Source organism: Penicillium macrosclerotiorum, assembly GCF_028827735.1.
Source record: "Penicillium macrosclerotiorum strain IBT 26536 chromosome Unknown utg000007l_segment0_segment0, whole genome shotgun sequence".
NCBI lineage: Eukaryota > Fungi > Ascomycota > Eurotiomycetes > Eurotiales > Aspergillaceae > Penicillium > Penicillium macrosclerotiorum.
In genome coordinates this window covers 2072685-2098567 of record NW_026643086.1, presented here as the reverse complement: position 1 = coordinate 2098567, position 25883 = coordinate 2072685, and the positions used below count along the sequence as shown (strand labels likewise).

The window sequence follows — 25883 nt, the reverse complement described above, 5'->3', positions numbered from 1 at the left end:
GTCGGATGAGTGATCTTGGTCCTTGAGATGCACCACTCCTATATCGCTTCACAATGATTGTCAGCGCAGACATGAACTCGGGGCAAACGGCAGGTAGGCACACCGTCCGACAGCCGCGAGGTCGATGTCATCACTACGGCGGGCATGACTCCATCGCCGACTCAGGATTGGGAAGCGGACGTCGAGTCTCGAGGGAGTATCGCCCTTGCGTTGTACACGGCTTGTAAGCTGTCTTTCTTTACAAGGGTCCTTTTCCTCCTCGACAAAGAGTTGGGTATTAGTTGCTAGTTGGATTCCTGGTTTCTGGTTATACAATGGAACACCCCGGATGACACCGTGCCCCTGCCCTTATGCAGCTTGTTGATTGAAGCTCCCAGAAGTGATCTCGAATATATCGATCGGGTGGAAAGCAAAATACCAGGAAGTATACGATGCGAATTGCGAAGGGTTCAAGGCTGAAACGGGCTTGGTTATCACAAGTTATACGCGAAGTACTGGTTGCATGAAGTTCATGAAAAGGTCCGACACCACGCGAGCCCAATCAGGCCTGTTGCTCCACTAAGATTACGACCGAGAGCAAACTTAGTAGAATGCCGAAGACTAAAATTTCCTACAATTTGTACGGATGACGAAAAGGGATGCATTTTCCCACAGAACCGACCCAGGTATGTACAACCTAAACACGAACACAAAACATGGAAATGAAAGCGCGTACGTGGAAGTGGACATCTCGCCGGACCAGAGAGTCTCAGACTTGGTTACACACAAAAAGTCTTTTTCATTACACCTTTTCTCCAGGGGCTGCAAAGGGTCAAGACTAGAAGATGCCTATACTATACTTCAAACATCAGACACCACAGGTGAGGTTGATTGAGCAGCTAGCTACCTGACTTTAAGCAAAGTAGCTCTTCCACAGAACACCCGACAAATCTTCGAGCTGATCCGGTGTGAAGGCCTAAGAGGGCAGGAGATTAGTATTATGTGTGGTGTTAGTTGGCGTGAGGGTGGGTTAAACGGGGCTTACCTTCGCATCAATGTGCCAAGTATCTTGTCTAGTCTTCTTGAATTCACTGATGATCGACTTCACACTCGAGCCCACGACGCCAGGATCGTTGGCTGCGCGGATGCTCAAAGTTGTCAGAGCCTCAGGCATCCAGACAGGCGGAGGACTGTTATACGGGAACGCTTGGATCAGGGCACCAAGACCCAGAACCGCGCCGTGCCGGACGATGATCAGCCGGTTGTGTTCGGGAGTAGGCGTGCCCGCGCCCGAGGAAACCGCAGAAGAAAGACCGGACCGGAAGTTCTTCGGCTTCTTGGGAAGAGGGTTGTCCGCAAGCAGCTTTGTGAAGCGTTGCTGGAAATGGCGGACCATCTTGTCACGTAGGAAGATTGGCGAGCAGCGAATCATGCCGGACAGGGTTGCAGATGCACCAGCGCGAACTTCGTGCTGTGGGTCTTCAAGCATGGAGCCAATACACTCAAATAGCTTGTCGCGGTCAGAAGGATCTAACAGGAATAGTCGGCGGAAATAGATGATTTGAATATTAATCATGACACGCAGTCGCTGGTGCCATGAGGGAGAGGTCTGCCCAATTTTGATGAGGGACCGAATGAACTCGGAGTTCTTCTCCGCAGGGTAGGGGATGTTGGGGAGATGGCGGAAAACATGGTAGGCGAGAGACTGCAGTTCGGGATCTTCCTTGACATCCATCATATGCAGCAGTTGAGCTGTGAATACATCGGAGAAGAAGGTAACTAGCTGAGTGCACTCATGCGAGGAGAGTGTTGAATCTAGCCACAGGAGAACTGTCTTGCTGCCGGACGTGTATGACGAAGGCGTCTGCTGGCCCGGAGTTCTGGCCTGGCGCCATTGCTCAATCTGATTGAAGACTCCTCGAACCATCGTAGAAAATTCATCAGACGGCAGATACGGGTAAGTGCCAACAGACGAGGCAGATTTCTGTACTTCCAGAAGATGCTGAAGATCTGGGTGCGACTCGTGGTATCTTGTGCGGTAAATAGTTGCGAGAGTCTGACCCATCGCTTCACGCACGCCCTTGTATGGGTGATCCAGATGAGCTAGGAAGTCTTCCACGATTGGCTTTTCCAGCTGGAAGTGCCACCCGGCATCAATGATACATTGATGCAATAGATTAATCTTGGAGCTCTCTTTGAAGGCAGCATTAGTGGACATATCTAGACGGAAGCTGGCCAGCCAATCAACAAGCGGCCAGGCCCGGCGAGGATCCCGGCATTGTAGGATCATATGGAGGAAAGTAGTCCAGTAGCCCGAGTTCTCCGGAGTAAGACCATCGGTAAATATCTTCCGTACAATTGGGAAGGCATACTCCCATACTAAAGCACGCTTCTCCACGCTTGTGTCGGTCACCGAACTGACCAAAGCGCCGAAAATCTCTGCCGTCGCGCGATGTTGATGCTTATCGCTTCCATCCTCGTAGACAGCCTGGATTTCCTGCTGGATGTCCTCGAACGACGCAGCTGTGAGACCATCCCGAATCATGAGCTCGAAGGCATACAGCAGCAACATAGCGCAGGACATGCGGAACTTATCCGCGGAAGGATCCCTCGGCTCTTGCTTCAAATACATGAAGAACTTGGAAAACCACTCGCGCGTAAAAAGCTTACCCATCTGGGTACGCACGTTCCATTCCACTTCATCGTACTCAACGTCACGTTCCACGTTGGACTTGTAGGCAGGCATAGTCTTGCCCCAAACCAGCCAACCTGGGAAATCATGATCAACGTAATACTCGGCCTCGGGCTTCGCAAAGCTCGCCAAGTATTCTTGTGTCCAATCCTTCTCATATGGCTGAGTAGCCACCTTGATTTTGGAGGGGAATCTTTGGTGACCCAAGATGTAATTCTTGTATTCGTGGCTGCAGATGGCGCGGACGTCGATCATAGTGAACAATGCAATGAGTGCCTGAGAGTACATGCCACGCAGGCCTGGGTGATCATCGATCGAGCCAAGAGTGACCAGGTCGATCAAGTTCTCACTTGCAATATAATCGAACCGGAGACCCATAGTGATGACGATTGTCGCAGCACGGCTGGCAATTTTCCAGTGTGAAACTCGGGCAAGGTTCACCAGCTCTTCAGCAAGGCCGGCCTTCTTCTTTTCGATCATAGCGCGCTTGTTATTGATAGCCTTTCGCTTCTGCTCGATTTCACCATTAACATCCTCGCTGGGGGCAATTGCCTCCACGATATCTCGATCCAATATGGCCATGCGCTCCATCGCACGACCGTACTCCATAATTTGGAACACGCTAGTGGAGCAAATCTTCTGCACGGATGGCTTGTCAACCGCGCTGGCATCGATAAAAGTACGGATCAAAGCCGGTGTATATTTCCAGTTTCGCCCGACAGTCTTGGCGATGCTGCTCAGAAGCAGAGAAAAGAGTGCTCCCTTGATACGTGCGTGATCATTATCCTTAACACCCTTCTGCAAGGCTTTCAAAAGAGGAGGAATAACAAGTGACCGAGCGCCCCAGACGGATTTAAGGGCCGATTCACCGGCATTCTGGGCATTCCGTCGTGTCTCTGTGTAGAGGGAGACGCAGGACTCGGCTAGATCAAGTAGGAGAATCTCGTCAAGTTTTGATCGGGGTCGCGGCGCGGCATTGTGGCGGAGTCGTTGGAGATGGTAGACATTGGCTCTGCGAACAAGCAATGCTCGAGGGTAGTCTTTTCGAATACCACTCATCTTGTATGGGTGGATGTCCGCTGCTAGAAGGCGGACCACACGGTCCAGAACATGGGCGGATCTCTCAATTCCAACATCCACAAACCATGATCTGAAAGCCGAGTAGAGCGCACCGAAGCACGGCACATCGTCCTCTTGCTTATCGCTCAAGAAACGGTGCACATCGTGCAAAACCAATCCAGCCCGCTCGCGGATCTCATGAATGGTAGTGTACAAAGTATCGCCTTCTTGGAGAGGATATCCGGTAGGATAAGGGAAGCTTTCTCTGACCGTAGACTCGTCTGAGCTGTCCAGAGACGCGTCGAGATCCTCATCGCCTGCGCCGTTTGACACCGAGGCGGCATCCACCATTTCAAATTCACTTGACGCCACGGACGCTCCATTGGAGACTTCTTGCGATGTCTTCGAGGCGGCCTTGGGGTCAAAGAGGACTGAGATGCCCGACAGGAGAAGCCTGAGAAGAACTAGATTCCGAGTAACTTCATCCGACCAGTCTTTTCCACTCCCATCCCGCTTAATGCTCGACGTCTCATTCGTCAGTCCCGATAGATGCTTTAAAGCCGATTCTGCTTGGTTCTTGAAGACGTCAACCGCGAACTCAATTTCCTCTCGCTTAGGCACATGCCAGTTGATGTTTAGGCTTTGAATGTCGGCTGAGTAGCTCCAGTGCTTGGGCTCAATGCCATTGGCGATGTCCGCCTTCTCATAGAGGGAGTAGTCGCTCGTATATGTACCAGTCAAATTGAGTAGGAGGTGGTGGATGAAATTAGAGATATGGACGGTCGGAATGCCTCGGCACTTTTGCTGCATGTAGACAGCAATGTCAAAGAGCTCCTGCCGATGGGCAAGTACAGCATCACCAACGTGCACCACGCACATGCTCAGCATGCTAACATTCCAAACTAAACCACGGTCGCGAGGAAGAACGTCTGTGCCTGTCGTGCGAGTAGAGCCAGCACCATTCTCCTCGATTTCAGTGCGAATAGCTTGGGTCAGAACAGGAATGAAGCGTTTGAGAGCCTTTTCAGGGTTGACTTTGCACAACGCATTGCAGATGAAAGCCATTGCATCTCGTGCTTGGTGGATGACGTGGTTGGAGACAAAATCCACAATTTTTGACAAGGCGATATCATAATACTCGGGAGACAGTGACGCGAGAAGAGGCATGAATGTTGCGGGGAGTGTGTTCACAATGTTCTCTTCTGGGGAACCATTGCGCACCCTGGTGACATCAGGTAAATTTTCGAGGAGCGTGAATACACGGCCCAAGAAAGAGATAGTGAAGTCTCCAAAGCCACAAGTAGAGGAACGCAAAATCATTTCTTCCGTCTCGTCATCTAGTTCTGTATCATAGTTTAGTTGCACGTTGGCACCTTCCTCCTCCATTCTTTCCATTTCGCCGGTAATCCACTGGAGTGCAAGCATATTGCAATTGATATCCTCTCTTCCCTTCGTCAAATCTACCATCGGAATATTATAGCAGGCAGACTGAATGAATGACAAAGCATGAAGAGACTTCTCCAAATCATTGGCATCGATACCGGGAAGTGCAAGACCGAGAAGGGTCGTCATATGACAACGGTAGCCCTTTGTGCGAGTAATAACGCGGGAGAGTACTTGCATGGAACGAAGAGAAGAGGTTGTTCGATGCACTTCTACCAGGCCCTGCAGAGAAGGGTAGATTCTTTGCAAAGCTCCTGGGAGAATGAGGTGGGGCTCCAGGTAGGCAAGACCTTGTAGAGTTGACAAGGAGAAGGTCATGGCCGTGCTGCTTTTGGCATAGATACCCATGAAGATTACATCCCGGAGACACAACACAAAACGATGTTTGAGCGGTTCATTCAGTCGTCGTTCGGGCGGAATCTCCATTTCACCACTTTGCTCACGATTCCAGCGCATGACGAAGAAATCAGTCAAATAGTATACTAATTGGGATAATGTTTTAGTCCATGCGCCCGAGTTCGAAGGGTGGAAGAACGTTTCAACAGCCTGGATGAGTCCCTCAAGCTGGCTGAGGATCGAGTCTTCGGACTCCAAGCAAGCTGGAGAGAGTGACATTACAATCCATCGGGCAATATGGTGAGCAACGGGATGCTTGCGTGTGTCACGGTCAAGCATGATTCCTAGACCGGAAGAAATATCCACCAGAGCGCTGTATGGGGAGGTAGATTGTCCTACGGGAATCTCCAGCAAGCGTAGGATTGCCGTAAATATGAGGGACGTTTGTTCCTTTGTGAAAATGCCATGCTCGGAGAACGGGATGTGACCCGCTGGCAGCGAATCTCGAGCCAGTCGAGACAAGTAGTCCAGGTATGTCGTATCAAAGGTTTTTGAGCGACCAACCAGAGACCAGAGATGGAATTGTGTTGGCAGATGATTTTGTGGACGAAGATCCTCTCGAGAGGCAGGAGGAGGGGAGGTTGGGAGCAGTAGGTTGATCAATCCTGCCACCACGAAAGCGCCTTCGGAAAACGATGTGGTATAATGAGGTAGGAATTCTTCGAGCATCGCAGGGAGTTCGCAGGGATCGATGAATAGCTGAGCGAACGCGCACAGCTTCGTTAAGGTCTTAACATTTCGCTTCAGATTGGTCGAGTGGACCAGGCCGGACTCGGTGGGGAGGACAAAGGCCTTCAGTTCTTTGTAAAGGGGTTTCCAGTCGAGGACGAGGTCTTTGATGGGTCGGAGATAATGCTTGCGCCTAAAGGATGATTAACGTTGTAATTCTATGCTGGCGAGTACTGTGCCCGCAAGTAGAGAGAGAGCTCACTTGGTAAGAAGCATGAACATGCTCGCGAACCGTTCCGAAACACCTGGATCGATACCAGGTGCCAGCGAAAGCTCATAGTACAGCTTCACCAAGTTGATGCGCTCTTTCCGAGTCGGATCAAACTTGAGCGACAGCCACCCTCGAAGCTCGCGTGTCCAGTGAACAGCTCCAGGACTGAAATCACCTGCTTCCACTGAGATATAGAGCTGGTTCAAGATTTCTCGTAAGGTTCGATCCCGCTCCGCTTCATCTTCTAGGTGATATGGCAGGTATTTGAAGTATGGATAGGTCCGCGGTCGAACCCGAGCTTTCGGCTCGCCGTCACCGTTCATGACGATGGGCTCACCACCGGGCGAGGTGGCCCGCGAGATCTCTAGTCCATGAGGGAAATTGTCGGATGTGAGGATCGCCTTGGGGGCTGAGGCATCCATACTCGCATGCGAGGGAGGTGGAAGAGGGGGTGAGGTCGGGCGACACAAGGTGGAGATGGAGGGGAGGAAGAGGAGTTGCCGTGGACGTCAGATCGGGGTTCTAGAGTCGATACGTCAGCAATCCCAGGGTTCCACGATCTTCATCGCGCTTTGTCGCAGGTATCAACGAGGTGAATTATCTTGGGAGCACATTATTCACCACGAAACTCGAAGTTCCACTCCTCAGAGTGCGGAAATTGAGGCCGGAGGGTGCGTTGCACACGGCCGGGTTCGCATGAGGTACTTGCGGGCGACCGGGCAAAGCTTCAGAATGGTGGGCTGGGTCAGGCCAAATGAGGTTCGCAGAGATCAGCGCCTAGCAATCGGTTGAAGGCGACGATTGGATCAACAAAGGGGTTGGTAGTTAATGACGAAATACCTTGAAGCTGTAGAGAGGTGATGCGATGTCAGAAGTCTCAATGGAGGTCGGATGACATAAGTTCACGGTAACGGTTAATGGAGAACGGGGAACGGAGAGCTTCGGCCATGCAGCTTTGTAATTCTTGAGAACTAGCAAAATGGACGGAGAGCCCTGTAAACACAAATAGTAAAAACTGAGAGGTTCACAAGCTGATACTATGCGCTGTCAATAACTATATCTCATCCGCTGTTAGGGATTTATAAGTTTGCCCAGGCGAGCGAGCACCTTCGCCTCACTGCACCCTATTTAGGCTGACACCCTTACGCAAGCGGCACTGCCCGTCACAAAGCGGAGCAGAAACATCGTAAAGTCACAACGCGCTTTTGCGCTCTACATTAAAGTTAATTTAAATGATTATAACAATATGTACATTTGTAATTTCATGCTGGGGGTAAAAAAGAACCAAAAAGAACCCCCTGGATCAAAGCATAGCCTATCATAGCTTGCGCAGCGACCGAAAGCCCTCGGCGGCTCTTCTGAGGATCCTGCAGGCTGCCCATGGCGCTTGAAACAAGCCACCAATACCACACAGGGTATCCTGATGAAATTCGATTGATGATCTGGACATGATAGCTTGTCAAGGCCATCACGGCAAGCAACCCTTGTGGCACTGCGAGGCGGAAAAGCATGGACCCAGGGCTGACAGGAGACGAAGACTGACCACCAGAGGCTGAGCGCAAGGTTGATGGAGCTTTCAGCGCCCACAGTGAGGACTGAAATATAATAATGATAGCTGGTGCGGCTAGCAAGAAAAGAGGTATATTGGACACTGTCCAGTATCGAAGAAACCCAACATTCCTGAGATATATCAGCAACCATGACCATCACGTTCGCCTCTCGAGAAGTAGAACCTACCAGTAGAATTCTTGAACCCAGGTGTAGATGCTGGGTAATGCCCAGGTACACCACGGTCGGACATCGGGAAGTCCCATGCAATACTGGCGATAGGCCAGAATCTGAGGCAGAACCATTCCCGATGCCACGATGCAGCCACCGAGAATGATAATAGCAAGACGACGAGCTTTGGTAACGGAAGGACCCTGCGTCAGAGTCGCCCATACCAGCACGATGGCGTCGTAGGCAAACAAGAATCCACTCAGGATGCCATTGCTCCGGACTATGGTCGCAAGGGCAAAGAACACGGCCGCGGTGAGGACTTGGAGGTCTCGAAGAAACCGCGCACCATTGTGGTCTGCAATGAGAGATGAGGTGTAGAGATAGAAACCAGAGATGTTCAGAAACGAGAAGATTGGCTCTCCATAAGGGGCCGAAAGAAATGCCCCCGCTGGCGAGATGATGTGCAGGGTTGCAGACAAGAAACAGATGAGCCTCTGCGTGGCAGTCGCGTGACCGAAGATATTGGCTGACAACCGGTATAAGGCTAATACCGAGAGGTAGTGGGCAACATGAGACAGAACGACACCCACCAAGGCCGTGTTGACTAGTCCGCCTTGTCCACCGGACCAGCGAATCACTAGGGATTGGTGTTAGCAGAAGATCTCTCGAGTACTATGACTAAATGGCTGGGTGGGTCTACCTGCGGCGAAGAAGCTCAAGATCCTAGGATAGCTGAATGCCCACTCTTGCTCAAAGACATATCCCTCTTCTGCGATATGCAGAAAGTAAATTGAGTCCCACCGAGTAAACTTCAATGGCCACGGTAGAGACTGGAGTTTGCCGTAGGACAGGTGATTGCCCCGCTCGGAATTGATCAAGGTGGTTGAAGTGTCGTAGCCTGGGCCAGGGCACAATACAACTGCAACGAACAAAAGAGCTTTCCAAAGCCAGAAGGCGAGGGTTAAGCTTCCAATGGGATTGTCCAAACGAAGCAGCTTCGCGGAGACGGTTGAGCCCATCGCAGCCATCGCGTGGCAGTAGTGAGGTGACGTAGGAGAGAGTCGGGGCGTTAGGGTCTAGCCCGAAGGGTCGGGGAAGATGATTCCATTGAACCGAGGTATTCGCGATGCTGACTATTCTGGGATTCTGCCGGGCGGGAAGTCATGATGCATTGCATAACTCTATACATAATTAATCAGCGGATGGGGGTGGCGTGGCTTTTGTCTCCCGCCGACCACTCGTCGATATACTTCTTTCGGCGCGACGCTAAGGCGGCACTAGACGATGGGCGAAAGCCATTGCTGGACACCCGAGCGGCGATCAATTCTGCAGGTGTTCATGCGACCAAAGGGCCTCCGATGACAAAGACCACGGAAATTCGAGGGGGAGCAAATCACGAGCACCAGGTTGCACATACAAGTCATATCTTTTAGTGCCTGTACAACGACAAGTGCAGTATACCTCCCGTGTACCTCATTCTACTACGTACCCTCAAGTATGAGAAGTATGAGTAAGTGTCCACAGTGGCAAAACGGTTGACCGAATCACCATAAGCGTAAGAACTACCTCAAATGTTCAAAATCCCACATTACTAGTCACTCTGGCTGACACATGACAACAGGACCGAAACCTGGATTGGTCACCCGCCGAGCATATTTTTTTTTTCAGGGTCGAAACCCGCCGGGATTAGACCCATGGAACAATCCTCACTTCAGCCCTATCGAGCTTTGTTGCCAAGCCAATGAGCTCAGCAAGGAGTCGAACGCTGGTGAAGCAAGATGACGAGAGTGAGGGAAAAAGCACTCGACAGCTTACAGCTAACAGCTTACATCCAACTGTCCTGATGTACATTGGACCACATTGATCATAAATTGCCCGTCAGCAGCTGAAAGGGGTGACTTGTGCCGCTTCCTAGCTCTCCAAGAGAGTGTCAGACGCAAATAAAGTTCGGGTCGATTCCGTCCACGTTATGATTCAAACCTGCGTCTCTTGAAGTCCGGTCCAGGGTGGGCCTGATGCTCTTCGGCGCATCAATCTGGCCGGTTCCTGCCGGGGCGGCATTCGGTCTTCTTGCCCGCAGTTGCGCCGCGCCGAGGCCGAACGTTGATCAGACAAAGCATAATCATCGTGATTACTATTTTTCTATTCTCTTTTTCGGCTGATTGATCTATCGGCGAGGGCGGCGCCGGTTGCCTGGGCACTTAGAGACCGCTCCACGGACGGTCGGACCATCTCCATCGAAAATCGCGTTCAACAAATGAATTTCTCGTATAGACATGGAGCCACGACAGGCGGAGACGCCAACGAGAAAAAAAAGTCTGTCGGTCGCCATGACCACCCCCCTCCCCCCACCCATCGAGACTGGGACCGAAAGAAGGCCCCTCGTGGTTATTTGGCGGGCAAATTGACCTTTGAGATGGTGTCCGTTAGTCAGCTTTGGAAAGTTCGAAGTAGAAGATCAGCCGAGGGTTGTGAGATCATCACGGAGTATAGTATACGGATACTCCATACAATCGGGACTTGACACCTCGATGGAACTTCGAGACAATGCCCTGTACTTATTCTCATTGCGGTGTATCAGGAAGGGAAAGTACATAACAATCACCCGATGAAGATCAAGCATCGACATAAAAACTTGGTCCTATAGTCGTGCGATCGAGGATGACATAGTTTTCGCCCCTCCCTCGAACAGGGTCAACAGGGTATAAGACAGGATCGATCAGATAGATTCAGGAGGCCTAGGAAATCCTACAACAAGTCATTATGATGCCGCCGTTCGCCGTGCGACCAGTCATCATCCTGGATCATGGCCAGGGCTAGTTTGGAGGGGCGAATAAGGCGAATAGTTCTTGTCAATGGGCGCGCCAAGCACCTGTCGGAGGAGACGAGGCATTTTCGCATGACGCTGGGGGTTGTACGTTTGGTTGGCGGGCGCTTTGGAGGGCGACGTACCTGGGTTCTGTCGGTTCTTGGCTTGTCGGAGCCGCACTGCATCCCACGATCGTCCGGACTCCGGATGTGTCGGAGGCCGCAGGGGCCGATTCCGTCAGGATCAGATGCTGAGCGGAGTGGAGCTGTTGTTCAGCCCTCGCGGGCGGCTGGATGTTGGTATTTGGGATGGTCGAGCAGCTTCCTCCACGGGTCGGAGGCCCTTTCGGCCCATGGTGGTGGTCCACCCTCTATACGTCCCTGGTGGTATAAGGCTGACCGCCCCTTCATAATCCATGATTCTTTTCCTGCCCCCTTGCACCTTGCGTCTTATACTCCTGGCCGTACATCGACCCATCGTGCTGGCCACTTTCTTAACTTGCCCATCTACTGCACATTACGCACTACGCCCTACACCAATCAATCAATCAATCATCCACTTCAGCCACCTCCCCAGCCCTACACATCTTGCACATCTTGCACATCCTGCACATCCTCCGCACATCGTATAATCCCACTCTCTTGCCCTTCGCCCTTTCCTTTCTTCTTTTTCTGCATGCCCATCTCTTCCCTCCCCTGACCTGCCTCGAATTTCCTCAAATCTCCTCATATTTCCTCATATTTCCATACATTTCCTCGAATCGCTCCTTCCCCTCTCGAGCTCCACTCCGCTGGCAAGGCTGTGGCCTACTGCGATCCCACCCCGGTCTAAGCCTCTTCCCCGCAGCTGACGCGTTGACCGGCCTGTGTACGTGGATTGGGGGCAGCCATATCAATCCTGAACTGTCGCCAGTGCGCCCTGGACAATCCCAAAGGCATTCGGGGAATTCAGGGAGTACTGGGGAGACCGATGTTGGCTCCGCTAGAGTCCAAGAATGCTGCTGAATCTTGGCCTCACCGCGGATGCCGCAGCAGCTCACATCAATGAACCCTGCGCTCAGCCAGAATCCCCGCCAGCTTCCAACGCCTACGCCGGTTTCTCTCTTCCTACTCTGCCCTTCCTGGACACGTTCTATAACCGTGCCAGAGCAACGACTGATCCGGTCCCGTCGTCCACACTGACAGGCTCTGAATCCCGTGGAACCATGAGCCCCGTTGCATCATCCCCCACGCAGGGCGAATCGTCCACCCAAGGTATTCCACCAGCGCTCGCCCGGCCCAAGGCGAATCGTTCCTATAGCTCCTCCAAGAAGTCCACCCGGCCCAAGACCTCATACCAGCTCGCCCACCCGGCGCATCATGCGCGACATAAGCGACTCAAAATGCGGCCGAAACTCCTCCTACAACTGCAGCAGGTGTCGCAAACCCCTCGGCCCCTGCCGATTCTAGATATCCTCCCGTCCACCTTGTATTTACCCCGGTTAGCGCGCAAATTCCCCGCAATGTTTCGACAGAGGAATGGACTGGGTCCGAACGACTTGATTATTGTGATGAGTGAACTGTACGAGCGGACGGTGGCCAGCATTCCGGAGAAACAAGCCAGCTCAGAAGATGACGACGAGGACCAACGCGAGGTGGTGGCTACCATTTGTCAGATGCTTCACGAAGATGCTCGCTCCAAAGGTAAAGCCGAGATCTGTTTGAACTTTGGCCCGGTTTGGGAAGCAACGCCGCTGCCCAGTGGCTCGTACGAGTTTGTTGCCCGCTTCGAGAACGGGGTGGTTCAGGTCATGCGATGGGCCCTGCGCGGGGGCCGGAGTCGTCGCGTATCTGCGCCGCCGGTGCCTGGATCACAATCGCAGGAAGATAACAAGCGCTTCACGTTCAGTGTTATTGACCCCAACACTCGCCGACACCCCGTGATCGCCTCTATGACGAAGAATCAGCTCGAAATCAACGATGAATACTCGGCCGTGGCTCGGTCCAGCACCGGACCCACGACCCCAAGCTCGGGGATGTCCGTGGCCAGTGACATGTCCGACACCGAGGCACCGGTAGATACAAACGACACAGTTAAATTAGACGATGGTCTTCGGACGCTGATCATCGTCACTGGGATTTGGGTCGCTTTCCGCGAAGGCTGGTCCCATAACTTCAACTATGGAGATCCCATTTCGGCGCCGAATGTCAAAACGGTGGTCTCACCGACTCCATCCCGATATGCGTCGCCCATTTCCATCAAGAACGAGAACGAGAATGCAGTTGATCGGGACGAATTGTCTCCGGTGAAGGAGCTTCCCAACGGCGGCAAGCGGTGCATGTCGATCACCAGCATGCGCCGATCCAACACTATTACGCCAGCTGAAGGAGCCAATTCCTTCGGCAGTCTCTCGAAGCGTTCCAACTCAACCGGTGCTGCCTTTATGGATCGAGCTAAGCGTCGCACTGCCTCAGGGATCAGCAACCGCCTCAACCGCCACAGTATGTTACCCAACACCGGTGAGAACCGTCGCGACATTGTCGTCTCTCGACCGCCGTCGCTGCGGCAAGCTTCGGTCGAACCCGAGCCGTCATCTCATCAACCCGACCGCTCCAAGTTTTCGAAATCTGAAGCTCAGCCCGCTGCTGCCACGTCCGGATCAGTTCTGAATGCGGACCGCACCCCGGACTTCAGTTTGGATGGCGCCTCCGACCAGCTCTCCAAGGACAGTGACGTCAAACAAAAACGGCGACACCGACTTAGCTCCATTTTTACGATCTTCCACCGAAAGAGCGGGACTCATTGAGCACCTGATGCCCGACACATGTATACCGTATACCCTTGCATATTCTTGTCAGCGACACTGTATCCCCCTCCCCGGCATTTTATTTCTCCTGCCCTGGATTGCATCTGGCTTTGGCGTTGCCTCTTTCTCCCATTTCTTCTATAGCGCTTATCATCTGTCTGGTACAGATCTTGTTACTCTCTTCTCTTTTACGACGCATTCAACTCCTCCATTCTTTCCCAACCTCTCCAACCTCCATTGCCTCACAAAGGACTTCCCCCGGTACTCCATTTTTTCCCCTCCTGCCATGATAGAGATGGCGCGACACAAATCCCATGTCAAGTAGATACCTATGTAGATATACGATCACATTGGTTCTGTACCCTTTTCAAAATCCGTTTGACCACCCTTCAATGAACATTTCTTCTGCATTTTCAACGTTTATGATTTACATGTCACCGTACATACGTGTTATGCCCTTTTTATATATTTACGAAGCATGCCCCTTCCCTCAGACACTTGAACCGTGTACTGGCATCAAGCTAGGGATTAAATCCTTTTATTAGAGCATTACATATCTATATATATAGATATAGATATAGATATAGATATAGATATACGTATGTTTAGCAGTGAGAAAAAAAAGTCCTATAACCTCTCAAGAATTTGGGTAAACACACCAAAAATGGCTTGTCTTCCTTTAAACGAACACTCACAAGACCAGCCTCCCCCGATTCATCCAACACTTAGAACTGGACAGTCTTATCTGCTGGAGCCCCCGTGTACAATTGCTGGCCGTTTTTCTTGAAGCTGGTGATAACGTGCTGGCCCTCGGCACTGATAGCCCACTGGGCGAACTGATCAGCCATTTTCTCGTTCTTGGCGTCCTTGCCGATGAGGATATGGGCCGGGTTCAGCAGCGGGTCGGATGCGCTGTCAGTGGCAGCCTTGTAAATAGTAGTCTGGCTCTGAAGCTCGGGTGAGATGGAAAGATACGTGCCGCGGTCGGTGAGGGTGTACTCGCCCAGGGTGATGGCGGCCGTCAACGCCTGGATCGGGTACGCAACGTATTGGTGGTACCAGGTTGAGTAGGCCGTGGCCCAAGGGACCTCGCCGATCTCGATCCACAGCTGCGATTCTTTGATGTTGGTTGCGGACTTGTCGTAGCGCGTCAGAAAGCGTACCGGCGGGTCGGTGTTGCCGGCCTCCGCTGTGCTGTACAGATTCGAGAACATTGTCTTGATGTCCTGGTCGGCTGACAGTTTGGCCGGGTTGGACTTCGGACCGACGAGCAGGAAGTGGTCGCGCCATGTGTACCAGGCGGGCGACTTGGCAATGCCTTTGGTGATGGCGACCTGCTCGGCTGCGGGCACGTAGGTGATGCCGATGTCGACGGTGCCGTCCTTGAGGTAGTTGATGGACTCTGTGGTGTCAGACTTGTACCAGGCGACCTCGAAGGGGTCGGAGCCATTCTGGACGCTAGTCTTGATGAAGGCGTTTGCGAGAGCTGGCGGGCATGTTAGCAAGATATAAGCTCTATTTCCCTCAAATGGATACCGTTGTGCTTTTGAGGGGCTTTTGGTTCCTGTTCAACATACCCTCGATCAGACCACTTTGGCCAGCACCACCGTTGCCAATACGGAGCTGGATATTGCCAGATGAATTGTAGCCACCATTGTAAACCTTAGCAGGCTCAACGGTATATGTCGAGACAGTGGGTGTCCAGCTCTGGGACACGGTAAAAGCATACATGTTGAAGAAAAGGCCTCCCCCGCACGGTAGAAACAGAATGGATCTCGGATTGACAAGTAAACGAATGACTTGACGAACGACTTGAAGGGCGATCTCTGGCTATATGAAAGAGCAACTTATCGGAAGAGAAGGAATAAAAATGCTATAGAGACCAGCCAAGAAAAATCCATGGCGAATCTCTGTCCAGTCATCTTCATAGCTTCTGGAGCCACGTTGCCTGTACATCCTTTCGAGATCAAGAGTACCACGTATTTACGTGGATGTGAGGACAAACCTTCATGGAACCATGAGACAAACCGATAATAATAGGAAGCAATGGAAACCGAGTCCCATGACTTAATTGGGAGGAACGATGTGCGAGCTTGAGGGTCGTGATAGGGATTGGCCCTGGCCCAAGAGCAAGAACGGATCTGAGAACTGCAACTTTTGCATACTCTTGCTTGTCTTCAGAGTCGCCAGGTTCCACTCAGGCTGTGACGTGCTTCGTTCAACCATATTGGGAGAACGCCTGGGTGGATCTCATGGACGAGTCAAAAGGCTCAGCAGTCCGAATTCCAATCCCGAGTTGGCTCGTTTTCCGGGAAAGTTGACAGTTGGCGGGAATCGAGGTGCAGGCCAGAAAGGTAATCTTAATTAAATATACGATCGATTAATTTTCAATAGAGAAACGGAGGGCAGATGAATGAGGCATGCAATTTGCGAGGATCGAAGAGGAATCGAGATAATGCAGAAAGAGCGTGAGGATGCCGTCATGTCGTGCAACAACAATCCCGACCCCCCCATGCGCTTTTCGTTCACTCCTAATTACGGTACCAAATCATGGTTCTCATCGGTTCAGAACGACGATGGGTCGGTCGAGTCCGTGCTGACTTTTCCTCGCCTTAGTGGTCTTTCTGGTGCATCAGCCAGCACATCCGTGCAGCAGTTCAATTCAACCGCAGTAATCGCGGACGCCACATCTCCACAGGCGTACGGCGAGACGAGCACAGAGGATTCATCGATAGACGGCATGACATGGGAATTCTCGGAGCCCATGAACCGGTAGCCGAACATTATCAAAGAACTATGGATCTGACAGTCCCTTACATTATTCAATTTGCACTGTCAACTACCCTAACCCTATGTCAGTGCCGTACTTTATATGGTAACTAATAATCCAAGCAGCTGTTGGGGTCCCAACATGTTCCATGACATTGGCCCTTTACCGTTCCAGCGGTGCAATCCCCTTAGGCACATACGGCTCCTCCAGATACTCAATTTCTTCCGGGCTCAACTGGACCTGCAAACTGGCGACCGCCTCGTCAATGCGGGCGGTGCTGTTGAGACCCACGATCGGGCACTCGTTGGGGTGACTCAAGGACCAAGCCAGAGCAATCTGCGCCATGCTAACGCCCTTCTTGCCCGCCAGCTCCTCAACTCGGTCCACAATGGCCTTGTCGGACTCCGTCTCGCGACTGCGGATAAGCGCTTTCAGGGCGCCGTCGGTGTTCTCACGCACGGTCGAGCGCGAGCCCCATGGCCGGGTGAGCACACCACGCGCCATCGGAGACCATGGAATAAGCCCCACGCCGCTGTCTAAGCAGTAAGGGATCATCTCGCGCTCCTCCTCGCGGGCGATCAGGTTGTGGTAGTTCTGCATCGAGATGAACTGGTGCCAGCCATTGCGGGCCGCAATGTTCTGCAAGGCTTGGAACTCCCAGGCGGCCATCTGACAGAATCCGGTAGTTAGAAAAACACATATGCTGGTGCTTCACAATCCCCGGCAAAGAAGAGAGAGGGTAAAAGAAATGGCGCACATACCGAGCTCGCGCCAATATAGCGCACCTTGCCGCTCTCCACGACATCATTCAGCGCTTTCATGATCTCCTCACGGGGAGTGTCACGGTCGAGACGGTGGATCTGAAGCACATCAATGTAGGTGCCCAGGCGTTCGACGCTGGCATCCACGGCGTCGAAGATGTGCTTGCGGGACAGGCCAACTCGGTTGACAAATTCCCCCTCATTTCGAGCGGACGCCCAGATCGGCGGGAACTTGCCTTCGTCATCAACGCCGTAGAAGCACTTGGTCAAAATGACCACGCGATTACGGGGAATATTGAATTTCTTCAGGGCCTTGCCGATCACCTCCTCCGATCGACCATGGGAATAGACGTCTGCCTAGATTGGGCCTGCATCAGAAGGGAATTTACGACAGCCATAATCAAAGGAGCATGTCTGTTGATACCTACCGTGTCCCAGGTGTTGATGCCCTGCTTGTAGGCGTGCTCAACCAGGGCTAAAGATTCCTCCTCGTCCAAGACCCAGTCCTGCCATTCCTTACTGCCATAGGACATAGTGCCCAGAATGATCTTAGAGATCTTCAGGCCCGAATTGCCCAAACTGACGGTCCAGATCGTCAGCACTTAAGCTGCGGCTATTGCGCATCGCATGGAATCCCGTTCGGAGCGCGGAGGGACAATTCTTACCGAGTATATTGCATCTGGTTGCTAGACATTGTGACGAAAGACAATGTTCAAAGATAAATATGGGATATCCCTAGAATACTCGTATGCAGAATCAGTGCAAGTCCCAAGTCCCACTGACTTCAAATAACCGGTCGGCTCGTTCAAATTGGAGTCAGGGCAGGACGTCCAATGACCGCTATATGAGGGGTACTCCCTAGCAACCCAAGAAAGTGACTCATGCAGGGACGAAGTGGAGACGAGCTTACAGTGAATAAATTAGGTTGAAATCGATCTAATCGAGTTTGAAAGATATGAGAGAAATAATTTTCATGAAATCAAAATGAGGCGCACCTCTTGCCCCATAAAGCATTAATAATCTTGAAATCGGTGAAGCTTCGACATGCCGAAATCCACAAGCGAGCGTTGACTTAGCCGACGGCTACCCGGTGGGCGGTCATGCGGCGCACTCGCTCACTGGTTACAGTATCGGTCGGACCATAGATCGGCTGCGAATCCGGGGTAATCCCTTGATTGTTTCCGTCTATATCCGGCGGTTAACTTAGAAAAAAGAGGGATGCGCAACATACTGGCTGCCTATACTTCTACATACACATAATGACAGCGGTAGGAATGGAATAATGAGTAATAGTAGTGGAGAGAGAGGAGCGAATTTTTGTCTTCGTGAACGACAGCTGGCAAAGTAGTCATAGTCAGTATGCTGCTCAGCTATTTTGAGAAGGATCATCAGTACGCTCTTCCTTACTCTCTCTGGTGATCTGATGAAGCCAATCGACCACATGGATTTGTATACAATAAACCTGGCTATGTAAATGAAATTCTCTTTAATCCAATAAAACAGACAAGCAAAATAAGATAGCAATCAGGCAACGCAGACAGCCATTGCAAATACGTAGGTGGATGAAAACCACGAGAAGAACAGGCGACGAGATGAACCAGTTCTCCGCGGAGGAACGATTCGCTTCGGCATGCAGAAATAAGCATTCGCCATGAATCAGATATGCTGGGTTCTGCTTCCAAAGCATCCTATTCCGCTTTTCAACCATTTTCTTTTCTTCTTCCGTAAATCAAACCCACGGTGGTCAGCACAGAACCCACATTCGAACGTACAGTGACCAATTCCTTTTTTGACTTCATGGTCAATATGATGCCTTTCACAGCAGCCGCAGCCTCGGTCACAACAATCTTCATTCCCAATACAATCCTTAATCAGTTCTTGGCGGAGGTACCATCGAGGGTTTTGCCTGATCTGATGATAATTTTCCTTTAAGGGTCGGCGAGGAAGCATAGATCCGGAAAAATAGAGATCATGTGCCTTAAGCTGATATTTCTTCGGGCGATCCGAATTGCCGGTATTATCATCCTTGTATCCTCCTATCTGTATTGATCTGGACCTTGTCTTGAGACGCTCTTCAAGCTGCCTACACTCTCGAAGGCGAGCCTCGCGGAGAAGTACATCAATAAAGATAGAAGAGCCGCACACGAGATGATCACCGTATTACCGCCTAGCCTGCAGCCAGCCGCCATGAGCTTAAAGAACTTGGAGAGTTCGATAAAAAGTTACCTCCAAATAGCGTCTCCGTTGGTTGTGGAGATGGTGTGTTTTGAAGCGTTTGTTTCTCAACCTGTGTATATTTTAGTGTAAGCCCCTTTCTGCCCTTTATGGTTGTAAACGCCATTGTTGGCAGAAAAGAAGAGAAAATGGCAGAAAATTTCATGAAGCAAGAGATGATTATAAATCAAGAAAATGATGCAAATACATTCACCAGATAGCTCAGGATCAATGGTATCTCAGGCTACCATCAGCTCAGAAAACCTGATTAGGACTAGATACTATATATCATTTGGAAGCATGCTAGCTAAGTGAGTTCACAGTAAGATGGCTTTACTGTGCTCAAGTTGGATATTTGGAAACCCCTGAGTTATGCAGAACTAGCCCTCGATCCAGGCTCATAGATGAAGAAATATGCACCGTACTCCCCACTGCCCCCATACGCAGAGTCGTCCTGGATGAGCTCTGCTATGAGCTGAAAACCAATTCGTTTATAGAGCTCAGCTCCTTCTCTCAATGCGTGGACGAAAATTCTTAACTTCATCTTGTCCGCCTGGTACATCCCGCTCTTCACCAATGCCGTCCCTACTCCTTTACGCTGGTTATCCGGATGCACAGCAAGGTATTCCAGACCTGTTAAACGACGGGTCAGACCGGGATATAATTTCCTCTAGACTCGCACGTTGATGCGCAACTTACTGATATACGGAGTCTTTGGAGTCACTTCTTTCTTGAGTGCGTCCACGCGATCTGACAACTCGTTGTCATCGCCATTGGGATCCCAAACAACGGTTTCGGCAATCCGCCGGATCTCAGTCTCCGTCTCGGGCTCGACCGCCGGGACCTGAGCCTCAGGCCATGTCGGTGTGCTATCATCTGGGTTGGTCTCATAAGACGATGGCAGGCGCCATCGTGCGTAGCCGAGTATGCGGCCCGTCTCTAGATCCACTGCTTTCTGATGTCGCAAGGCCTCCCGGTTGTTCAGCAGGTTTCGCGGAAAGCGCAGGGCTATCTGCGAAATGTGATACTCGAGGGTCCGATGGCGCCAGGCCAGGACCCAGTTCGGGTCTGCCCAGAAAGCGGGGATACTGTTGGCAGCTAGGGCTGCGCCATCGACGACACTGCATTGAGAGATTTCAAAGGGAGCCATGTTAGGTAAGAGATAATAGGAAGACTGAAGTTTGAGGTAGTCTGGGACAGAAAGGACAAACAATATGTGTCGGATCCTAGGAGCCTGCGCCTCCACGGATCCTTGACGCGAAGAGACTACGGTGGTGACGAATCCTTCGGCGCCTCATTTAACGAAATCTGAAGGCTGTCGGCCCGGTATTCGGCAACCGACGAGATCCTTTTGGACAAATCGACCAACACCTGAATCAAAACCGGTCTGCCGTCCTCACATTGGTTTCCCTTCTTTGCTCACATATCAAAAGAATGTAATCACTACATTTCATGCTGGGCGTGGCCGAGCTACAATGCCAAAGAAATTGCTGAGGCTTAAGAGCAGGCGAGGTACTCAGCCTTCTGTTTATGATTCCATTATTGATTACCAATATGATGCCATTCCAAATCCTCGCGATGCAACCGTGATTCCACTGGAAGTGGTCACTAGTTCAGCGGTCGTCACCGTTTGACCAGCGGCCACGACTGATAGCACAAGCCTACCCTCCGCTCCTTCAAAAGTGGATAGCTCCAGATGTTGGCTAAGTGCGAAACCTCAATGAATGAGGCCACTAATCCGTTAGAGATAACAAAATACACAACCTTCGTCATCGTAGGGAATTTGAAGGTCTTGAATTAGGTCGACCCCGCATCAGCCTGAAACTTATGTGATACAGTAGCTCACTTTCGTAAGTAAAATGGAGATTCAAGGTAGTTCCCAATGCTCTCATTGGGCCAAGGCCTTACAATAAAAACAAAGATGCGCGCTTGAACTAGTCCATACAGCTATCTTTCCAATTGGCACAAGGTAAAGAATTTGGAGGGGGAAATAAAAGGTCAGGCAGCATTAGGCTGCAACTTTTAGCTCCGCCTGTGAAGACTTCAGCGGACACCCACTACGCCGTAGTCAGTCACCACGCTAAATATATTCCAGGACAGGCCGGGGCATACTTGGCAATAGGAAGGATTGGATATACATAGTCCCTCATAAAGCTAGGTACGTTTCAACGCTTCAAGACTAACCACAATATCATATCTAAATTCTTCAAGCATAATGATCCTTTCTGACCAAAATGCATCTTGAAATTACCAACCTTCTTTGCTTTAAAATTGATTATGGTGGTACTTACTTAAGCTTTTTAGAACCAGCTTAGTCCGCTCTCGAGCCGAGAGAGTTATTTCTAAGTATTGGAATGGCCTAGAATTCTGCTCCTCAAGTGTGACTTCAATCCAGAGAGACAAAATATAATGAATTGGAATGATACTGTGAGAAGATACATGGTATTTCGAAGAGTTTGGTGAAGTTGCTCGCCGGACGAGCCGTGGAGATCAAGACGACTTTGCAATGATCTGATCCAGACTATGCCAGATACGGTATGGCGCAGCTTTCCCCGTTACGCTCTGAATCTGTCTGTTGACTCAGTATTCTGCATGCCTTGCCGCCAACACTGACATTGCATTCATCATGCCGATCTGCACCTTTGTGACAGGTAACCCAAATAAGGTGATTGAGGTCAACGCAATTATTGGCGATTCGATACCGGTCCAACCGCTCGCGCTCGACATTCCCGAGATCCAAGGATCCCTAGAAGAAATCGCGAAGGATAAATGCCAACGCGCTGCCCAAATTGTACAATAGGAGAATGTTCCTCGACCTATGTTTGAATGCTTATCGCTAATCCAATGTCATGGTAGATCGATGGACCAGTGATTGTGGAAGATTCGGCACTGGAGTTTATTGCTATGAAAAAACTCCCGGGACCATACATGTAGGTGACTTAAATGTGAGAATACAAGAGAAAGAAAAGACCAAATTTCTAATAAACGTATCATGGTGAAGCAAATACTTCTTGGAATCCCTTGGAAATGATGGGCTGAATAGACTCCTGGAGCCTTATGAAGACAAGAGCGCCGAGGCTGTATGCACGTTCGCGTTCTCCGCGGGGCCGACGATGGAGCCGTTGATTTTTCAAGGAAGACTGAAGGTAGGCAGATGCACATATCCAAGCCATGAAAGCTTCAGGGCACGTATGTGAGGTGCAGTAACTAACTACGTTTCAGGGGAAAATTGTACCTGCTCGCGGTCCACCTGTATTCGGTAGGCCTCTCTTGACAAGCACGTGATGGCTCGATCAAGTACGTACGGAATTTGTTGACTTATGAGTAGGCTGGGAGCCAATCTTCGAACATGAGGGCGAAACTTTGGCAGAGATGCCACATGAGAAAAAGGTGAGTTTCGCTACTGGATCAACAACCGCGGTTGCCCCAAGTACTAAGACCGCCCAGAACAAGCTTTCACATCGATACAAGGCCCTTGCCAAATTCCAGGCATGGTTATCCCACGGTCAAAACCGAATTGTCTATTTTGGAGATCACCGAGAATCACAAGATCGACCGCTCTGGGATTGATGACTGGGAACGCTTTTGGGGATGGGTGATAGGGCACGGGGAAATAGTCTCAGCTGGAATGCTATACTCCGGAGAATAGTGGATAGAAGAAGAACAATCCCTGGTTGCAGGCCGCCTACCGCACCCCATCGTCTGTGATCTAGCTTGGGCTAATCCGATCCTCGGGTCGGGGCTGATATCCCTTTCTCAGAGGGAAACTTTCCCCGTCCCTCCCTGCCCCACATCGCCGCAGGTATGACACAAGAAGCCAGTCAAAACGGGCCATTGGATGCTTGGTATTCGTTGCCCGTGTCATGGCGCATCGAATTGTCAGAAGTCATTGTCATGGAGAGCAGTTGATATGTGCACTCTGACGCGGGGCAAATTACTCTCCATCTCCATGAACGTGGGGAACCCGACGCGATGTAGTCTGGTCAAGTTTAAATGATATTTATATCACCAGCCATCTGGTCGCTTCAAACAAAATATTCACCTCGGTTTTTTCTACAATATACCTGGACAAGATAACCCTTGAGCCTTCGTATTGACGAATTATCCCTTTGAGCACTTTATCAAAGTCCCCAACTTCTGCTTGTTCTTTATTTCACAGCGACCAAGACACCCATTTCGAGAAGATGTTGTCACTAGTCGCAACCGCGCCTTATGCGATTGCACTTGTTCTTTTTCTTTTTGCCTATTTTATCGGATTCCCCTACATTGAATACCTTCGAGACCCGAAAGGTGTGTTTGATTGTATGCAAATTGAAGAGGCAGGTCATCGCTAATGCTCCTCCAGGTCTACGGAAATACCCTAATCTTTCTCCCTTTTCTGGAGTCTCTGCATTACCTTTCATGTTCATGGCCTCGCGAGGCTTCCGATCCATGGAATTGATGCACCTGCACAAAAAGCACCCCGTGATTCGAACGGGACCCAATATGCTCTCTTATGGCGACGTTCGAGCCATCAAAGATATCTACGGTCACAGCACCAAGTGTACCAAGGATGGATCTTACTCCGTTACCGCTGGTAGTCACTTCAACCTGGCTGATGTCGTCGATAAGCGTGACCATGCCAGGAAGCGCAAGGTTCTCTCTTCAGCATATGCGCTCAAAAATTTGGAGAGCTGGGAATACAAAGTGACTGATAAGCTTCAAAGAATGTTCAAGCACTTCGATCAGGTCTGCACCCTGGCTCCCAGGGAGCATGTTGCATCCGGCAAGGTCGCCCCCGATCCGAAGGACCTGACCTTGGATTTGCGGGCTTGGACTAACTTTTTTACGCTTGATGCCATTGCTGACATTGGCCTCTCGGAGAAGCTGGGCTTCCTTGACGCTGGAAACGACGAGGTTGTTGCCGAGAGGAGAGATGGCACAACCTACAAGACTAGCCTCCGTGAAGCTCTCTATCCAACCGCCCGGAAGCAGTCGCTTATCCTGTGGAACTATGACTGGTACCCAACAATCAACAAGCTTGTCAATGTGGTTCCTTATTTTGGGCGTATGCAAAACGCATCTGATAACTGGGACAATATAATGTGGCGCCGAGGCAACGAGCGACTACGGCGCTATGAAGCCGGCGAGAATCTCGACGATTTCTTCCAGGCTCTGATGGAAGATAAGAACGGAAGCCCGAACAACCTCGAATGGGGCGAAGTGGTGGCCGAGTGCAACATTATGATGAATGCAGGCAGTGTGACGACGGCGATTGCCATCACAAACGTGATGTATCAGCTTCTCCGGAATCCGCGATGCCTGAACAAGCTGCGGGAGGAGCTGAATGCCGTTCTTGACGAAGATGATGTCGTTGCAGACTATGACAAAGTCAAGCACCTGCCCTATCTTCGTGCTTGTCTGGATGAGTCGCTCCGAATTTTTCCACCCACTTCCCACGGCCTGCCTCGTGAGACGCCTGCCGAGGGCACCAACATCCTGGGGGAATGGGTGGCAGGAAACACTTCCGTCAGCATGTCAGCCTTGGTTGCACATCGTGATGAAGGTGTTTTCCCTAACGCTGACCAATACATCCCTGAGAGGTGGCTTGAGAGGAAGGTAAGGCCCTTCAGCCTTACCTGATTGCCTTCTCTGCCGGTGCACGCTCTTGTATCGGTCGCAACATTTCTTATCTGGAGCAGACCAAAGCTGTTGCTTCTATGATACATCGCTACGACTTCACCTTGGCCTACCCAGGATGGGAGTTGAAACGAGAGGAGACAATGAATCTTATTCTGGGTGATATGCCGGTTAAAATCTGGCGTCGCGATTTGGGTAAAATGGAATCATAGAGTTGTCCCCTGTTAGTTGAGTTTTCATAGCTGAGCGTCTTTTTCTTCCACGTTTCTTCACTCTTATTCATGATCTCTTCGGTATCAGGGTATCTATTCTTCAAAATTCCAAGCAATGGAGTTGGTCTTTCTTTGGTTTTCATGGACAATTCATGGCAAATTACGTATTTATTGTCAATTTTACACTACAATAAATAAAACCTTTTCCTATTTGCAATTAAAATGCTCTGATCTATGAGAAAATGAACGAAACTAACCTGTACATTGTTGACATGCCTGTTCAATCTATAGAGTTGTCTCCGCTGAGCAGAGTGGCGCCGCCTCTTTGGCCGTGAAGGAGGCCTTGGTTGCAGACTGGCACCGCCTGCGCAACAATTTCCGTAAGATATCCCTAGAGTGGCTGTTTACTTATATCTTGTTCATGACATGTTCACTAACTTTCGTTGAATGTTCAGCTCGGAGATGCAGACCATAGCCGTCATTAC

General features: G+C 50.7%; 9 protein-coding genes across 9 annotated transcripts; 4 read left to right on the top strand and 5 right to left on the bottom strand.

Annotated features, from left to right (window-relative positions):
* Window positions 1-892: 892 nt before the first annotated feature.
* N7462_007583 (proteasome activator BLM10) lies at window positions 893-6931 on the bottom strand (the record flags this gene model as incomplete). Its single annotated transcript, XM_057079301.1, has 3 exons — window positions 893-955; window positions 1025-6431; window positions 6501-6931. 3 exons carry the CDS (start codon window positions 6929-6931, stop codon window positions 893-895), a joined length of 5901 nt encoding a protein of 1966 aa, XP_056931971.1.
* Window positions 6932-7771: 840 nt separating this feature from the next.
* Window positions 7772-9256, bottom strand: N7462_007582 (uncharacterized protein; the record flags this gene model as incomplete). The annotated part of the gene is made up of 3 exons (XM_057079300.1): window positions 7772-8189; window positions 8247-8865; window positions 8929-9256. 3 exons carry the CDS (start codon window positions 9254-9256, stop codon window positions 7772-7774), a joined length of 1365 nt encoding a protein of 454 aa, XP_056931970.1.
* A 2775-nt stretch (window positions 9257-12031) lies between these two features.
* On the top strand, window positions 12032-13822 carry N7462_007581 (uncharacterized protein; the record flags this gene model as incomplete). The annotated part of the gene is made up of 1 exon (XM_057079299.1): window positions 12032-13822. One exon carries the CDS (start codon window positions 12032-12034, stop codon window positions 13820-13822), a length of 1791 nt encoding a protein of 596 aa, XP_056931969.1.
* Window positions 13823-14547: 725 nt separating this feature from the next.
* On the bottom strand, window positions 14548-15553 carry N7462_007580 (uncharacterized protein; the record flags this gene model as incomplete). Its single annotated transcript, XM_057079298.1, has 2 exons — window positions 14548-15308; window positions 15400-15553. 2 exons carry the CDS (start codon window positions 15551-15553, stop codon window positions 14548-14550), a joined length of 915 nt encoding a protein of 304 aa, XP_056931968.1.
* A 724-nt stretch (window positions 15554-16277) lies between these two features.
* Window positions 16278-16598, top strand: N7462_007579 (uncharacterized protein; the record flags this gene model as incomplete). Its single annotated transcript, XM_057079297.1, has 1 exon — window positions 16278-16598. The coding sequence occupies one exon, from the start codon at window positions 16278-16280 to the stop codon at window positions 16596-16598; it is 321 nt and encodes a 106-aa protein (XP_056931967.1).
* A 156-nt stretch (window positions 16599-16754) lies between these two features.
* Window positions 16755-17952, bottom strand: N7462_007578 (aldo/keto reductase; the record flags this gene model as incomplete). The annotated part of the gene is made up of 3 exons (XM_057079296.1): window positions 16755-17261; window positions 17354-17710; window positions 17782-17952. 3 exons carry the CDS (start codon window positions 17950-17952, stop codon window positions 16755-16757), a joined length of 1035 nt encoding a protein of 344 aa, XP_056931966.1.
* A 1985-nt stretch (window positions 17953-19937) lies between these two features.
* Window positions 19938-20717, bottom strand: N7462_007577 (GNAT family N-acetyltransferase; the record flags this gene model as incomplete). Its single annotated transcript, XM_057079295.1, has 2 exons — window positions 19938-20200; window positions 20267-20717. The coding sequence occupies 2 exons, from the start codon at window positions 20715-20717 to the stop codon at window positions 19938-19940; spliced, it is 714 nt and encodes a 237-aa protein (XP_056931965.1).
* Window positions 20718-22090: 1373 nt separating this feature from the next.
* N7462_007576 (non-canonical purine NTP pyrophosphatase) lies at window positions 22091-23137 on the top strand (the record flags this gene model as incomplete). The annotated part of the gene is made up of 7 exons (XM_057079294.1): window positions 22091-22102; window positions 22152-22358; window positions 22424-22497; window positions 22569-22713; window positions 22790-22826; window positions 22896-22957; window positions 23015-23137. 7 exons carry the CDS (start codon window positions 22091-22093, stop codon window positions 23135-23137), a joined length of 660 nt encoding a protein of 219 aa, XP_056931964.1.
* A 614-nt stretch (window positions 23138-23751) lies between these two features.
* N7462_007575 (cytochrome P450) lies at window positions 23752-25398 on the top strand (the record flags this gene model as incomplete). Its single annotated transcript, XM_057079293.1, has 3 exons — window positions 23752-23857; window positions 23913-25165; window positions 25249-25398. 3 exons carry the CDS (start codon window positions 23752-23754, stop codon window positions 25396-25398), a joined length of 1509 nt encoding a protein of 502 aa, XP_056931963.1.
* Between the last annotated feature and the right edge of the window lie 485 nt (window positions 25399-25883).